General features: G+C 38.0%; 1 protein-coding gene across 3 annotated transcripts in view; it reads left to right on the top strand.

Moving 5' to 3' along the window:
- The window catches only part of adam19a (ADAM metallopeptidase domain 19a), an 87,451-nt gene extending 73,779 nt beyond the window's left edge, over positions 1-13,672 (top strand). For 2 of the 3 annotated variants that reach the window (XM_086285319.1, XM_086285320.1), the window contains 5 exons: positions 844-985; positions 2,328-2,427; positions 8,061-8,285; positions 9,454-9,659; positions 10,774-13,672. In XM_086285319.1, the coding sequence (XP_086141445.1) occupies positions 844-985; positions 2,328-2,427; positions 8,061-8,285; positions 9,454-9,659; positions 10,774-10,819 (719 nt within the window). In that variant the 3' untranslated portion in view covers positions 10,820-13,672. The remainder of the gene's footprint in view (positions 1-843; positions 986-2,327; positions 2,428-8,060; positions 8,286-9,453; positions 9,660-10,773) is intronic. The other variant, XM_086285321.1, reaches the window with a different exon arrangement.
- Positions 13,673-17,525: the final 3,853 nt, after the last annotated feature.

Below are 17,525 nucleotides of genomic sequence, written 5' to 3'. Positions count from 1 at the left end.
CAAATCACAACAAAAGTCACCTCAAGGCGCTTTATATTGCAAAGTAGATACCCAACAATCATATGACCCCCTATGAGCAAGCACTTTGGCGACAGTGGGAAGGAAAAACTCGCTTTTAACAGGAAGAAACCTCTGGCAGAACCAGGCTCAGGGAGGGGCAGGGCCATCTGCTGCGACTGGTTGGGGTGAGAGAAGGAAAACGGGATAAAAATTGTTGGCATTGCGTCTGACAGTACAGCATGATTTTAACTCTCTGACTAAAGATCTGGACTCCTTTACAACTATGTGGGGGATTGGACAGGTTTTGTGTTCGATAGGAGCAGATGGGACATTTGTCCTTAATTTTTAAGTATGTGTGTGTGAGTTTGGTTGGGGTTAGTAAATGGTTAGTGCATATTGATGTTGCTGATGATGTAGTAGCAACTTTGTGTTAGGTTTGACTTTTTCGTGGTTTTTCTTTTTAATGTGGTGTAAATAAAGTTGTGTTAAAAGTCAAAGTCTCTCTCTCTCCCTTTCTCTTTCTCTGTCATGTCCATTTCTTTTTTCTATTCCTCCTCCTTTTTCTCCTCTTTCACAAGCCTGGGCTTTACCCGCTGCCTGCTACAGCTTAATACTCACTCTGAAAATAAACAAAACATAATTTTATAGTTAACATTGTTTTTCCCTCTGACTCGCTGACAGGCTCAGAATGTTCGATCACTAGAAGTAAACAGAAAATTTTGACATGGATGGCCCTTTTTCCTTGATACTTGCTGATCTAAATTAAAGTGTTTCAATTGCCATATAAATATACTAGTAAACACATTAGTGTGTATGTATATATGTGTTTGTGTATGTCAACAGGTCAGGTGGGGCTGGTGGCTGGACTGTTGTTTGCCTTCTTGGTGGTTTTACCTGCAGTGCTGCTGGTCTTCTACTGCCACAGGATCAAGACGTCTTATTACCATAAGTGGCTTTCCCAAAGAAAAAAGAACACATGCAAGAAGTACTGTCTGTCTTTCACTGTTTGTCTGTTTCTTAACACTACATTTTCTTGATACAACAAAAAGAGGAAAGCCTAGAATTTAAAAAAGTAGCATTTTCATTTTGGGGTCTAGCAAGTAAAACTATATAATATGCACTGATGTATTATGATGCTCAAAACTGAAAAATAATGTACATTTTAGAATGACAGAAAAATGCCTTTTTTCAGGGAACACAAAACGGGTTAACAATTTAAAGCAGTTCTGCAGCAGTGGAGGTTGATTGAGCGTTAAAAGCTGGTACTACTAATTCCTACAGGTGTTCGCAACTTTTCTGGATTACTTCCAACCCCCTCTGTCTGCATAAAAGTAGTGTTGGAACACACTGTGGTTTCTTTCACCATCAAAAGGCACTCAGAAGCAAACTGACAGGAAGAGATCTGCAGACCCAAAACCACAAATGAATCAGAGGACAAGTTTCTGAGAGTTAACAGCTTGCGTAATAGGTTGCTCACAGGAAAACAGCTTCAAGTACACTTTAACAGTGGTCTTCAAGCTGTAGGTTTCACAGGACGAGTTGCGGCAAGAAAGCCATTGCTAAGGCGTCAGAATAAGACAAAGAGGCTTGCCTCAGCCATGAAACACTGCAATTAGACTACTGAAGACCAGAGTATAATGGGCTAATGAATCAAAATTTGTAGTCTTCGATTCATCATACAGGATCTTTGTACACCGTCGAGTAGGGTGATTCCACAGTGTGTGGCATCAACTGTCAAACATGGAGGAGGAAGTGTGATGGTCTGGGCTGTTTTGCTGATCCAGGGTCAATGACTTGTACAGAATGAGAGGCAAAATGGTGCCAGTAAACCATTTTAATATGATTTGTTGATTGGTTCGCCTCTGTCTTTGTAACAGACCATAGTGCTGCCCCCTCCATTGGCGTACTTATCAATCGCTAATGTCTCACTTGTAAGCTGAAGGTTGTCAGTGTGATACAGCATGGGGCATTTTTAAGAATGAGGTTTTTTTTCTCTCTTTTTGTTTCTCAGTACAAACAGTAAAGGTATCACAAACACAAACACAAACAGAAATTCCATAGACTGGTTAGAACAAATTATTTCTAAGATGGTAGCTTAGTCAAAGAACCATCTCACTCAGTTAGACTTGTCTAATCACTGGATGGAAGCATTTGTTTAATTTCATTTCCACTAACATCAGCTGGATAAGAAGCTTCATGTTCCGTTCTAGTTTTCTTATCTCTCAATTTGGGCCATAAAACCAGAATGTCAGAATGAGCGAAGTGATGAAGCTGTACATCTTCCATGCAACAGGCTCTTGTTTATTTTTTTGTCTTTCTGTGCTCAGGATGGAGGGATCAGCAGATAAGCGAAAGAATGGCCATCTTAATCCTGCCTTTCACCTGAAAGTTGTAGGACCAATCAACACAGTTAATGGCCACAAGGGGGTGAGTGATATGTGTGTTTCTAGTGTGTTACAAAATAAAGCAAAAGAAAGGGAAGGAGGAAATGGGAGTAGGGTGATGACTGTTTTTCTGTGAATGAATAACTGAGTGTCCATGAGGTTAACCTTCATATTGAATTAAATATTCAGTTTGTCAAATTATTGTTTAAGCATCCTATGTCTTAATATCAGCCTGAAGTTAACATTTTAATATCTGACTTATAAGATACAAAATGCACACATGTACTGCACACATAACAAATTGGTATCTCAGAGTTTTTACCCCTCAGCCATAAATGGCCGATAGAGTTTTGGCATCACCCTGTCAGGTTGGTGGATGAACAGGCGGCATGAACACCCAAGTTTGTGAATGTGGTAACTTGAGAATGAGGTGGTATAAGAGTTTCAAATAGGAAAGTGGAGAAGGAGACTCCCTTACTGATACAGAGTGAGTAGAAGATTGATGATGAAAGCTTCCACTGCATGGATTTCATTTTTTTATGTTTTATGTTGCTTTTATCTAGCTTTAATTTCTCTTAGGAAATACTAACACAAAAATGTATACAAAAAAATACTTTAAAATGGTGAAATGATAAAATTACATGAGAGATGTGAAGAAGAACGTCAAAGGTGAGTAGATAAAGAGGACAGTGGCATTATTCATCACCGAAAGAGATGGAGCTACAAAGAACATTTCAAAAAGGACTGCTTTAATGAAAAAGAAGCAAGAAAATAAAAATGAAAATAATTATTTTTCAAACGTGTGTTTGGTTTGTTACTAAAATGACTACATTTTTTTTTAATGTTGCAAACTTTTCAATTTCTTTCCAATAATACCAGTAGTGACTAAAAACAAAAGGAGTTTTTACCTCTGAAAGGCTAAAAACATTAGCATGGAGTGTATAAATTAAACCAAAGAGTCATAAGCCAAATATCAATTACATATAGGGCACCAGTGAGTGCATAAAACAATATATAAATAAAAATAATATGCAAAAAAAAGCAGCTAGTAAATTATAAGATTAAAAAACCTCCTGAATCATGGGACAAATTTTGCAGCAGAATGGTAGATATCATTTAGTGATCCAAATTTTAATTTAAGATTATTGGATTTATGTTTCCAGAGTGTTTCTAGGACTACGAATTAACAAGTGGCAGTAGACAGAAATAAAAATATCAATTGAGAATATAAGTCTAAGATTTTGAGAAAAAAAGTTCAACTTTGGTTTTTCTGTGCTTTGCTATTCAGGGCACATCAAAGTACAGACAATGTTAATACAATCAAAATCGCCAAATAAAACTATTTTTGGCTTGTTTTCCCAATAATACATAGAATTAATATTACCTGAGAAAGAAGAAGGTACAGATGCGTGTACTTTCATGGAGAAGTTTATAGCGGACATTTTTAAACCCCCCCCCCCCGTCCTTGAGAGAGCACAAAGGATAACCACAAGTCAAAGTTCTATTGCAAACCGATCGAGAACTTTCATAATTAAGTGCTTAAGTTACAGAGATCGTGGAAGGCAGAGAAAATGTTGACATGTGAAAATATGCGTCCTATAGGCTTAGTCAATACAGATAATAAAATTCTCTGTAAAATTCTCTCCAAAAGATTAGAAAATGTTTTTCCAGTTATTATAGGAGATGATCAAAATGGATTTGTTAAATATAAGCAGGGTTTTCATAATGTAAGACGAGTCCTCAACATTCTTCATAATCAAAGTGAACAGGAAGATACAGCCATTCCCTCGCTCAAAGCGGAGAAGGATTTTGATCGAATCGAACAGCCATATCTCTTTGATGTCATTGTTAGATTTGGGTTTGGTAAATCATTTTTGCATTGGATCAAACTACTGCACTGTCATTCTGTTCCTCAGGTTATGACTAATGAGATAATTTCGGAACCATTTGAGATTAAAAGAGGGTGTCTGCAGGGTTCACCATTATCTCCACTTTTATTCCTTTTAGCTATTGAACCTTTGGGAATAGGTGTTAGAACCAGTGGACAAATACAAGGTGTTACGATTGGTAGAAAGGAGCATAGAATCGCTTTATTTGATGATGATGTCATTATTTTTAAAGCAACTAAAATTTTCTGTGCCTGCAGTAAAGGATTTAATAGACCGGTTTGGGGCCTTCTCAGGGTAGAAAATAAATGTAACAAAATCATCATTAATGGTACTTAAACAAGAATATAGTCAAAACGTAAGTCAGAATATAACTGGCTTTACTGTTAATTCTGAATTCACTTATCTAGGCATTAAAATAGTTCCTTCACTAAAAGATGTGGCCCTACTTAACTATAATACAATTCTACAGAAAGTTTCCAACTATCTGGAGCGTTGTATAAGTTTACCATTATCTATTATTGGAAGGATAAGTGTTCTTAAAATGAATGTATTACCTAAACCAGGTGTCGGCAACCTGCGGCTCTTTAGTCCTTATACTGCGGCTCCGCGTGGTTTGGGAAAATAAGTTAGAAGTATTTAGCTGAAGTGTATTTTCTTTATGTTAGTTCTTTTTAACTTGTAGTTCTAAATTGGAAGATTATTGTGATATTGAAATATAAACATAAAATTATATTCTATTATTTTTTCATAGCTCAAAATTAGTCACACTCACGGAAGCCGGTATACCCGCAGAAACACCGTGCATTTATCGAGACTTTCAACCACAGAGAGGCCAATTATGGATCTTCGGATCCACATTATGTCAGCAGCTGTTCTCCACCGTGAACTATGTTAAAGACAAACACCGTTCACGCCTGACAGATGACAGCTTACAGTCCTGCGTAAACTGACTTCGTACATTTGCAGACGCTGTCTGCAGAGGATCAGGAGCAGAAGTCCCATTGTAAACATATCACAGCAGACCCGACGATGTTTGCATGAACACGCTTTTCAGCATCTCTATACTGACCACTTTTCACACACGGTTGCTGTACGCATGCAGCCGGCTGTAGCTTTTCAGCTCACAGCTGACATACACCACCAACAACACAACAGCACAGATAGCGCAGACGTAAAGGCAGCAAGGCGTGATTGCCGTTGTGTCACTCAGGTGCGTCCGCCTCCCCTGCAGCGGCGCCGCAGACCACGCCCCGCCACACACATTAACCAGGGAAAATACATATTTAGGCAGAATTTTGCAAATATCTATTTTTCATTTTTTAGCAGCATAGTGTCTTTTTTTTCCAATTATTTTTTAAAAGTCAGCTCAAGGCTCCAACAGCCCAAAGGCAATATAAGGGTGGCGGCTCACAACAGTTTTTGTTTGCTACACGGATCATTTTAGTTCAGCTGGGTGTCTTTTTTCTTTTGTTATATTTCTTTAAGAGTTCAAAATGTGTTAGTTACATAAATAAAATGTAATTTTCTCTGTAGCACTTCATGGATTTCATAAGCAGCACACCTTAGTTGTTCACACAAAGCATAAAGGTAAAAAACAATATATAAAGTGTTATCTTCATTTTAGATGTTAAAAAGTATTTGCGGCTCCCAGTGTTTTCTTTTGCATGGAAACTGGGTGTAAAAGGTTGCAGACCCCTGACCTAAACTCTTGTATATGTTTCAGACTGAATTGTTTACCAAAGTAGCATGATTAATCAGAGAGTTTATTTGGAACAAGAAGCGTCCCCGCATTCGCTTGTCTTTGTTGTATCTTCCCTTCGATACAGGGGGGTTGAAATGCCCCAATTTTTACTGGTACTATCTGGCTATTCAACTAAGGACAATAATGTGTTATTTTTCATCCCAAAATATCCCTTCTTGGGTGGGGATGGAAGCAAATTCTCTTAAAATTCCATTAAACTTGTACTTATACTCTGCACAGCCAAAACAATTAAAGAAAGAAACAAATAATCCTATAGTCTGAAATATGATTGAAGTTTGATTTACAATAAAAGAAATGGTGAATATTAAGAACAATCTCTCTCAGTTTAGTCCTATTTGGGGAAATGCTTTATTTGTACCAGGAAAATGATCTTTTCTGTGATGGAATAATGGTTTCATTTGAGGATTTAGTCTCAAAATTTCAAATTCCAACAAAACATTTCTTTAAGTATTTACAGATTAGAAGCTTCATTTCTTCCATGCATGTTCCCCAGTTAACTAATTTAGAGGCGTTAATGGTGAAAAAATGTTGTAACAAAGACTTAATTTCAACATTTTATAACTGGATTGTCTCTGCCTCTCCAGAAACATCAGCTTCTCAGTTAGAAATGATCTAAATATTAATATTTCTGAGGAGACATGAAGTCAATTTGCTTAAAATCACAAAATCGGTTAATAGTAACCTAAAGCTATTACAAAACAACTGGATCATGCAGACATATGTAACACTGGTGAAATTGAATAAATATAACAACAAAATTCCAAATACATGCTTTCCACTGTATATGGGAATGCAGAATTGTCCGCGCATTTTGGCAGGAAGTGATAACCAAAATAAACCAAATTTTAACTACAAAGAATGCTTTAGATGCAGAAATGTTGCTACTACATATGTATCCTAAAAATCTTAAACTAAGAGCCCATCAAATTAAGTTTATGGATTATTGTACATTACAGGCAAAACGTATAATTGCATTAAACTGGAAAAAATCAGATCCTCCTGCTATTGGTGCTTGGATAAATTCTTTGGCACAATGTATGGCAATTGAAAGGATAACATATTTTCTTAAATACAAGTTAACATATTTTGATGATATTTGGAAGCCATTTAAAAACTTTATAAAAGAAGCAAATATCAGACAACTCCTGCAGGAGTGTCGATGAGGTGAAAATTGTTTTGTTTGTGCTAGCTATTTCTATTTTGTTTTTTGTTTTTTTCCTTCTTTTTGTTTCCTTCAATTGTATAAATGCCACATATTGTACTAATGTATGTATACTTCATGTGTTTTTATTTGATGTAGGTTTGGGAGAGAGCAGGGATGGGAGGTGAGGGGGTAAAAGTGTTCTTACTACTGCGGCATATTACTGTGAAAACAAATCTTTGTATGCTGTTGCAAAACCAATAAAAATATTGTAAAAAAAAAAGAAAAAAAGAATTAATATTACCATTATCATGAAAGTCATGAATTTAATCTGCACGCTTTACTTGATGATATCTCATTATGTAGCAAATGCCTCTGACAGAAACATGTCCAGGGGCCCATTGGTACACACATACAAGCTCATTCTCTAACCTCTGCTGGCTTTGAAATGGAATTTACATCGATCACTTATCATCATCAAACAAGCAAAAACGTCTCTGTGTTGACTTATTTTGCATAAAAGTGTTTTCACAGATCCTAGTTAATCTCTTAATAGTTTTATTTATAACTGTAGGTCTAAAGAAAAAGCAAAGAACCAAAAAATGTCATGAATTAATGTGAAGTCTATTATCTCACTGTTGTTTTATGAATAATATTCTCCTATTGGTAAAGTATGCATTCTTTCTCTTCATGACCAAAGTAGGAAATGAATGCCCATATGAGTTCTTCTCTCTGTGAAATGATTTGAAGCTGTTTTTCTGTTAGGTTTGTTAACATTTGTTAACATAAATGCCTTGAAGTGACTGTTGTTGTGATTTGGTGCTATATATATATATATATATATATATATATATGGGATTTAACTGAATTTCTTGTAATTGTAGATTTCTCACACCAGCAAAGAGGTCCCATCTCTTAGACCAGGCCCAAATGGCACCCACCCAGTCAACATAGTGCGACCTCTGAGACCTGCCTCATTTGCCAAGGGTGGTCCACGGACTCTTCCAACTGGCAAGCATCCAGTAGCACCACCCAAATCCCCATCAACACCTCAGAGACTGAGCCCGCCACAGAAACCTCTACCCCTTACTCCAGCACGATCTCCCCTGGTAAGGCCCTTTATAGAGTGTAAGGAAAAAGTCAGGGCATATAAACTCAAAATAGTCTACAGAGGACAGGAGCTTTAGACAAGCAAAAATGCAAAATTACCTAGACAAGGGAAGGTATCCTAGACAGATGCCCAAATCACCTCAATTGCCTCCTTTGATATGGAGGAGCAGCAGCTGTTTTCTGTAACCTTCTCAAATGACTGAATTCTTCACCCTCTCTCTAAGGGAGTGTCTAATCAACCTTTGGAGAGAGCTAATTTCTGCCGCATGTATCTGCAATCTCAATAAAAACTCCGGCAATGGAAGGAGCGGTGGGCTCTGTGCTTCATGACTGGTGTATTAACAGTAAAATTGTAGACCCTTACTGCTCACTGGACTTAAACGCTTTGTCTATTCAGTACAGGCCTTTTTCTCGACCTCGGAAGCTAACAGTAGCAATAATTACCATTGTTTAGCAGAGAGAGCACCCAGAGGGCATCCATGTTGTTGCTTGCGACTTTAATATGTTTGAAATCTGATAATACCTCCCACCCACTCCACGACGCGCCGGCTAGTCACAGGAGCACATTCAGTGGGACACTGAGATTCCAAAAAAGCACCACTGAACGAAACAGGAAATCATTACATCGGTACACCCTTTATTGCACACGCTCTTTTCTGCTCAGTAATATTCTTGTAAACATTCTTGAATATTTATTTATAATCACCTCCGTCAATTCTTGATTCCTTATTATTGAGTGATTTGTATATGTTGTGCTATTTCTTAAATTTGTAAAGCTGTAACATATTGTATTATATTGTTAAATAGTTTAGTCTGTTACTGTTTTACTATATTGAAGCAACTGTAACCCACATAAAGTAAAAATTCCCCTCTCGCTCCTGCGGGCAGTCTGTCCTTCAAGCTTGGGTCCTCTACCTGAGGCCTGGGAGCTCGATGGTCATACATATGTATGTATATGAGAGAGAGAAGATCTTAGTGCTGTTTTAAGTGCAAGAGCTAATAGTGCTGCATTAAAGCATATTAGAAGAACAAAAATATACTTTATATAATGTTTACCTTTAGTCAGTAATTTTTTTGATTTATAAGTGGATATAAGCTACCAACCTCCAAAAACATTTTGCATGTCACTGTTCAGTAATGTACATAAAGCTAATATCTTTCTTTTAGTTGGTGTCTGAGCTGCAGCCCACACCCAAATTCCCTCCTCAGAGGCCTCTCCCCTTGAGCCCTACCAGAGCAGTCTCCCCCCAAGTGAGTCCAGTCCCGACCTCACTCTCCAAAGCCCCTCCAGGCCTACTGGTCATGATGCCCTCAGCAGCAGGACCGAAACCTGTGGGCAAAGTCTCTGCCATCCCACCTTTGAGAGCTATCAGGTGGGTTAACACAATGATTCTGCAGAGTCACGTACAGTGGGGAAAATAATTATTTGTTCATTTCTGTATATACAGGCCACTTATAAGTGAGCAAACTTACAATCAGTGGCTCAGTCTCTAATTTGTATCCAGTTTTATTTTATTGGAAAGACTGAATGTCAAAAAAAGTCTCTCTCTCGATTCAGAGATGGTCTTTCCCTTTTCACGTAAATGGCCGCTTAACAGCATACACTTAGTTTTACACTTGCGTACACTTGTTAAGTGCAGGAGGATTGCCAGGATTTATACATCGGGGAAACCAAACAACCTCTGGGTAAAACACAGAAGAGCCACCTCGTCAGGCCAGGACTCTGCAGTCTATTTACACCTACAGGCCAGTGGACACTCTTTCAATGATGAGTATGTAACATCCTGGACAGGGAGGAACGCTGGTTTGAGGGCGGAGTCAAGGAGGGCATTTACGTGAAAAGGGAAAGACCATCTCTGAATCCAGGAGGGGGCCTAAGGGTACATCTGTCACCATCTTACATGCTGTGATGGCAGCCATTCCCCAACTCTCTGTAAATGGTACTCATGGCCATTGATCAGTGGGTTTTGGTCAGTGGTTGTTGATCAATGGTCATGAGAATCTGCATGATTAAGATTAAGGAACTGACCTCCCAGCCCATTGTCCCTTCAGTGAGCTGGTTTCAGTCATTATGCAAATGTACTGTTTATAAGGTTTGGGGAAACCTGCAGTCAGCTGAGACTGAAGAAGTCACTTGGATGATGACGAAACGTTTCTCCCACAAAACGCTACGTCCAGATGAACAGAATCAACTTTTGGAGATTTACTTTCCTGGATGATTGAGAATGGATCAAGTAGAAGATAAAGAAATCTTAAATAGAAATGTGACTGCTGACATGTATTTGGGTGTGGGTGGGGTGGTATTACAAATGGGATAAAGTGGCAGGATTGAGCAGCAGTGCAGACTGACCAGTACACGATTTTAGAGTGGCAGTTAGTACAGTAATGCACGGAGTAAAGGTTTTTATTTTTATTTAAATACTAATAAAAATTAATTTAAAAATCATCAGTTATACCACAATCTTTGTTTTTCTCTGCTCTTTTCAGACCGGTTCCAGGCACCAAATTAAACACAGCTTCACATCCAGCATGAAAATGATCTTCTTCTGGCCTCTCCTCTCTGTTTTGAGGTGGCAGTAGCTGACAGCCTATTTGCACTAAAGAGACTTTGGCTGTTGAACCACAGAGATCTCACAGAAGTTAGAGGAGAACAAAACACAAAACTGAAAATGGAGAGACAGAGGAGCAAACTAACTTAACCACAATGATTAAGTGGTCAAGTGGTTGTGCAAATAGGCCTTGCAGACTAACACAAGTGTAATTGTTGGGGGATGGTCAAATTTACCCAGTTAATTTTTAGGGTTTTGTTTTGTTTTTGCTAATGTCCGTCTATAAAAATGCATTTTGTACTGACTTATGTTTTGTTTACAGTTTGTTTCGTGTCACGTGGTATGATTTATTATATCCACCAAAGAGATCTCGTCATTCCTGAGTAGGGATGGGTACCGGTATCACATAAACGGTAATAACCAGACCGAAAAGCAGCGCACATTTCGGTGCTTTATTTCGGTGCTTTCTTTTCCTGAGATGTCATACACTTTAGATTCTAGCCAATCATTTTACGTTTCCGAGGATAGTAGGCGAGCCCAGGTACGTATGTTCTTTTAGAGCAGAGCTACAGATTAAAAACGCCCAAGGCGAAGCGGTCAAAGTCTGGCTGTACTTCACAGCAAAAGATGCAAACTCAGCAGCCTGCAACAAGTGCTTTAAGGTGATACTGTGCAAAGGAGGTAACACCTCGAATCTGATGAAACACCTGGCAACGCATAGCGTTTTTTTAAAAGCAGAGAAATGCACCGTATTTGATAGCTTGCTGCAAGACCTCACACCGTGCACATCTACTGCGGGTGTGGTGTCTGTTATCGGTCCCGGAGTTAGCAACATCCCCCAAGAACCCGAAGAGTAGAGTCCTGGCCCCTAGCCCTGCCAGTGTAGCAGAAATGATGAGGATGATGATGCAGCAGCAGCCGTTCTTCTCTGCGTGAGTAGCTTATTGTTGTTCGTGTGTAATTTACGTTGAGTAGGCTAACCACATTATTACATTAATGCATGTAAGGTGAACTAGCAAACACCGTCGTAGTTACATGAGGCTGTCTTCTTGTTTGATGGCAGATACTCCCTTCACCCTGGCCAAAAAGGCTAAAATGACCAAAGAAAAAGTGGAAAACAGTTAAACATGAAAGGTTTTTGGACAAAGTTGGTGTTTTTTTCCCCCCATTGATTAAGCACTGCTTCCAGCCAAGAGTGATACCATAAATCCCCTATAGCTGCAGAAAAGGCTAACATTGTTATCTTTTTACAAAAAAACAGCTGAACATGAGAAGTTTGTGTTCTTCATTCTTTAAGCACCGGTTTGAGCAACGTTTAAGCACCGGCACCGTTTCAAAACTATCAGTTTGGTACTGGTATTGGATAAAACCTAAACGATACCCATCCCTATTCCTGAGGTGTCCTGAAAGCTTGAAAATAAGTTGAAAAATAGTTTACTATGAGTCACCTCATCTATACTTCTAGGTTTTCTAATTTATTCTATCATAAGAGCAATGTTTGAGGTCTAAATTCAGAAATACTGGCACATGAGTTGATAGAAAAGCTAATGACACAGCAGCTTTTTATCAACACTGTTTACATGCTGGAGGGGTAGATGAGGCCTGCAGGACACACATGGGTGGTTTTTCTTGATTTAAATTTGTTTTCCTATCATAAAATTACATAAAATATTTTTTACAAAACTATCAAGGTTTATTTTTCTCCATTTTTTTTTTAACTTTCATGAATCTAAAATAAAGATTTTGTGGAAATATTACAAAGGATTTTTCTCTCTTTTGTCTGCTTGTAAGATCTGTTTCACGAATTCCCATGGCCCTCAAACTTATGCAGAGACAAAATCTACTTCTGTTTCAGCCTAATCCAAATATAGTGTAGATGGCTTTTATACTACCCCTATCTGTATATAATCTGCTCCTATTGCACTTACTTCTCTTGCACTTCTGATTAGATGCAAATTGTATTTCGTTACCCTGTATTTATACATGTGTAATGACAATAAAGTTGAATCCTAATCCTAAAGATCAGAGCTTAGTAAACAGGAAAGTTGGTTGTTTTCCTATTGTGGTAGACTGTTAACACTGAGGTCTTTTGTCACATCCTGAGATGTGTAACCATGCCAAAGTTCAACAAAAGAAAATACAATGTAGTGTTTCTCATGTTTACACATTTCCCATTGGATCAGGTAATTATTATAAACTGCTGATGGCAGTCAGGTGTCATTTAGGCTTAGCAGCAGAAGAGGACATAGCAAGATGACATATTTATAACCACTGCTGTCAAAGCTTTATTTCAGGAAAAGTTAATAGAATCCCATTGAAAAAGTGTATGAATACAGAGTTTTATATCTTAGGGTAAGGTCTTTGGCTAGTCCATTGAGCTCCAGTCTTTTGAGAAGTATTAGTAGTAGGGTCTACTTAAAAAGAAAATGGATAGAAAAATATAGTTATAAGACAATATCAAGGACAGGATTATGAAGATGTCAGCGTTTGAGTTGAAGAGCATCATAGGCATAGCAACACAGAATGTTAGAATAGTGATGAAGAAAAGATGTGGGTTTGAATCTCAGGTTACTATGAATAAAAATTAAAATCAATCAAAAATTTCAAAGTTAAATCAAAAGTAATTTATATTATTTCAGACTTTCTTTCAAATCAAGTTCAGAGTACCAGTGACATTAGCTTTGAGGAAAAAACAGTTGAAGTTGAATGTATCTATTGCAGTGAGTCTGCCAATTTGGTAGAGTGGATTGCAGCCAGGTGATGTTGTGGTGAGGATCATCCCCGTAAGTATTTTGTAACCTGGGTTGTCGGTGTTGTCTGCCGTGACGCATCAAGGTCCATCCACCTATTGTATGTGTCAAGTTAATTTTTTTTTAAACAAATAATCGTTTTTGAATTTCAAATAAAAATAGTTTTTTAAACTTTCTGAATTCTATAGTATTTATCTTTATTAAATTGAACAAAAACAACTGATGTCACCGAGTCAATGCGTTTCTCGCCATTATAATGGTGAGAAACGCATGTATACATGCACTTGCAATGGGTTATAAGCAAACTTTCTCGACTAAAGAAAAACACTTCTTCATTTTGTGAATAATTAGAAGCGTTAATTGAGACTAACATAAATCTGCTTCCTCAGTCAAGGTATAAATGAGTACAAGGAAGGAAATTTTTGTTTACACAATGCTTGTACCCACTTACTCCTAATCAAAGGTGCTATATCCAAGCTTATATATGCACAAGGGGTCTAGTAGAGTGCATGTTTGGTGTTTGAAAGAGTCATTTTCAGTGCCTTTGGAATATACTTTGATTCATGCCGAGAAGATGCCTTCAATTCCAACAAACCACAGACAAGGACTTGAACATGTCATGGTCAAATTACTGCATTCTACTCTGTATTTTTTTTATTCATTGCTGGTATATTGAGACTGATGCATCTCACATTTTCATTTCTAATTCTACTTGGAGTATCCTCTTTTTCATTTCATGCTCCTCCTTTAGATACTTCAACTTGTGTTAATGAAATTCAATAGCCAGCTTTTCATTCATCGTAAGTCTTCTGTTCGAGCAGTGCTGGCACACATCATAGCTTCTGAGGAAGCTATGCCTTGCAACTCTGCAGTTCTGTCCATTTCACTTCCACCTACACACAAGAACAGTTCATATGATCAAATGAACACATTAAACGAGACACCTGTTGATGAAAAACAATAATCTGAAATGAGAGAATAGCTAAATCAATGCACTAATATACTCAAATCAGGTGTGCTTGATCCCTCATCTGAACTGGCTCTCTGTCCTGGTCGTTGTGTCCCTGGGCAAGACACTTTACCCTACTTGCCTACTGGTGTTGGCCAGAGGGGCCGATGGCGCGATATGGCAGCCTCGCTTCTGTCAGTCTGCCCCAGGGCAGCTGTGGCTACAACCGTAGCTGCCTCCACCAGTGTATGAATGTGAGAGTGAATGAATAGTGGTATTGTAAAGCGCTTTGGGTGCCTTGAAAAGCGCTATATAAATCCAATCCATTATTATTATTATTATTATTAACTGTCTAGATGGCCATTATAGGATATGTTTGCCAAAGGTTGTTGGTTCTCTATTATTCCTGTCAGCAATTCACTCAACTGCTCAGTGTCCTTATTTGCAGGTCCTTCAGCAGTCTTAAACCTCTCTCTTCAGGTTTCTGCAACAGTCTTTTTTAGATTTTTTTTTTTATATTCGTCCACAAAACTTGTATAACATAAAATATGAAATGAAAACCCTTTAACATCACATAACAGTAACAGAAGTAGGGCCGCTAACACGGTCACATAAAGTTAACAATCCTTACCTAAAGTTGGTGAATTACCCTGTAAAAATTTGTTCATTGCACTGAACTCATTACAGATGGATTGCCATGAAAAAGAAACTGATTCATCTCTGATAATATTTAATATTATGATCAGTCTGTCATAATGTTGAAATCAGCTGGAGATGCACTGATTACAACTCCTTTTCCAAAAAAGCTGGGGCACAGTAAAATGGAGATAAAAACCAAATGCAATTCACAGTGAACAACACATCATGAAGCTTTAATTAGAAGCAAAACCCAGACTGTAGAATGTAATCCAGTCTGATTTCAGAATCCCTTTTCTATTTGGAGTAACCATGTTCAGACCTCATGTGATCCTATAGCTAAAATTTGTTCAGATTAATTCTGGCGAACTCAGACTTAAACTCTAAAGAAAGTCTTTGTGGCAACAAGAACAGGAATATTTTCAAACAGGTATGCACAGGTGAGCTCAGCTGTAATTAATGGCAAGTATTCTGCATGGGTGTGGGTGTGCGTGGCTCATATTTAATTTACATTTCATTTCACTACATTTCACTGTGCGTCGCTACATTTCACTGTGTGTTATACTTGTATAACTATGCATGTGACAAATAAAGAACCTTGAAACCTTGAACCTGAACATAAGACCACACTCCAAATAAAATAAAGATGGCAACCCATTTCCATGTAGATTCCTTTAATGTTATAGTTTTTTCTGAAACGTTTGAAAACAAGGCCCTGATGAACAAAGCAGAGCCAACTAAATAATAAAACAGCTTTATATGGCATAGTTTGGTGGTGGACTATCAAAATAAATGAATCATAAATAATAAATAGCTGGACTGAAGAATGTCTTCCACAAGGAGGCTGAACAAAATAACAGCTGTAAAATGATCACCTGGCAAAAAAAGCAGTTAGAATAAAACCTGTGTACACAAATTACTTCATTTAGCCTCCAGATGATATTACTGGTTTATCCTCATGTAAGACAAGCACAGTAACTCTTTGCTTTATTTTTAGCAACCTCTAAAACCACATTCTTTAGCTACTCTTTTTTTTCCAGAGTTATTTGGGTGTCTAAGTGAAAACATGGGGCAGTGGTAACAAGATTGTTCATAAATTTTCTGTTAATCCTGATTCTTTTGGTTAACAGCTGCTTGATATCTGTCTTCTTTTTCATTACATTCATTCATTTCATGTCTTTGGGAATGTAAGCCTGGCTGCATCATAGTATTTCACATGTAGCTCTTGGCAGCCGTGTGGTCAGCTAGCTCCAGTTGGCTACACATAATTCAGCTAATTTGAACCTCAATCAAGCATACGAGAACCTAAACCATGTGTTTCACACAGTGCCATGACTGAAAGGAAACCATCACAATAAGGCAAAATTGCCTGCCACACTCCAGCCAGATCAAAGCCTTGTGGTTTTGCCATCCATAAGGTTTATTTTCTCCTATCATTCCCAATGAGCACTGATGGGCATTTTTAAAGTGAGATAGCAGCTTGATGTGTTGCCTTATAGCTTAGTTACAGCTCTTTTTCCCATAAGCGGGATGCTAATGCCCATAAGTGAAAGCAAATGTGAATTCCAAGAGAATCCAGGGTTTAAGTGTTCCCATGGCCCACAGGAGGGGAAATTTTGCAGAGAAAATAAGAATCTGATTTTCTATACTCTCAGCTGTAGCTCGAGATACTCGAGATGCCATCACCTGCGTTTTATGGTGAGAAATAAATTTGAGCTTAGCCAGGTAAATTCTGTTCCCATGGGTACAATCTGCCTGTAGACATAAATGACTGTGAATGAGCCAGTATCATAAACTGAAACTGACCTCACCTTCTTCACATTTATGGGGATTAAGAATCAAAAGAACCATGCTCATATCAGCATAAGCTGTGTACACAAATGCTGCTGTAAAAATTGAGTTAGTCTGAGGTCACAAGTTGGCGCTTGCAGAGAGAGGGGGATGTGCAAAGCAACCTGGCAGCCTTTCTTGGGGGAAGCCCTATTTTGATCCCTCAGATTGTACCAGATCCATGCATCTGGTTAACAGAGGATCTTCTAGGAAGTGGTGTACTTCGAGGCCATTTTTTGTTATTAAAATAGTTAAGTGGCTCATAAAAGTTTGATCAATCATATACTGGCAAAGCTTGCAATCAGCTCAAGTCAGTCGTAAGACTTCCAACTGTTTCCATGGGTGCCAAGCAACAGATGTATAAGAAAATATTGCTGTAAAGGTTGTATGTATGTGTGTTCACTTCATATAAATAGCTGCATTCTTCGTTTTTCTTCGATCCCAACTTCTTGTACAGTACACTCTAAGTGATGAGGGAGAGATTTTTTAAGGACTCCACAAAAGCAATTCACTTTTTACTCACCT

Source organism: Aulonocara sp. 'chitande type north' Nkhata Bay, linkage group LG3 (genome assembly GCF_057382095.1).
Source record: "Aulonocara sp. 'chitande type north' Nkhata Bay isolate Kocher_YH1m ecotype deep benthic linkage group LG3, A_spYH_male_GT1.1, whole genome shotgun sequence".
Lineage (NCBI taxonomy): Eukaryota > Metazoa > Chordata > Actinopteri > Cichliformes > Cichlidae > Aulonocara > Aulonocara sp. 'chitande type north' Nkhata Bay.
Note: the sequence above shows the minus strand (reverse complement) of the source record. Positions and strands in the feature narration are given on the sequence as shown.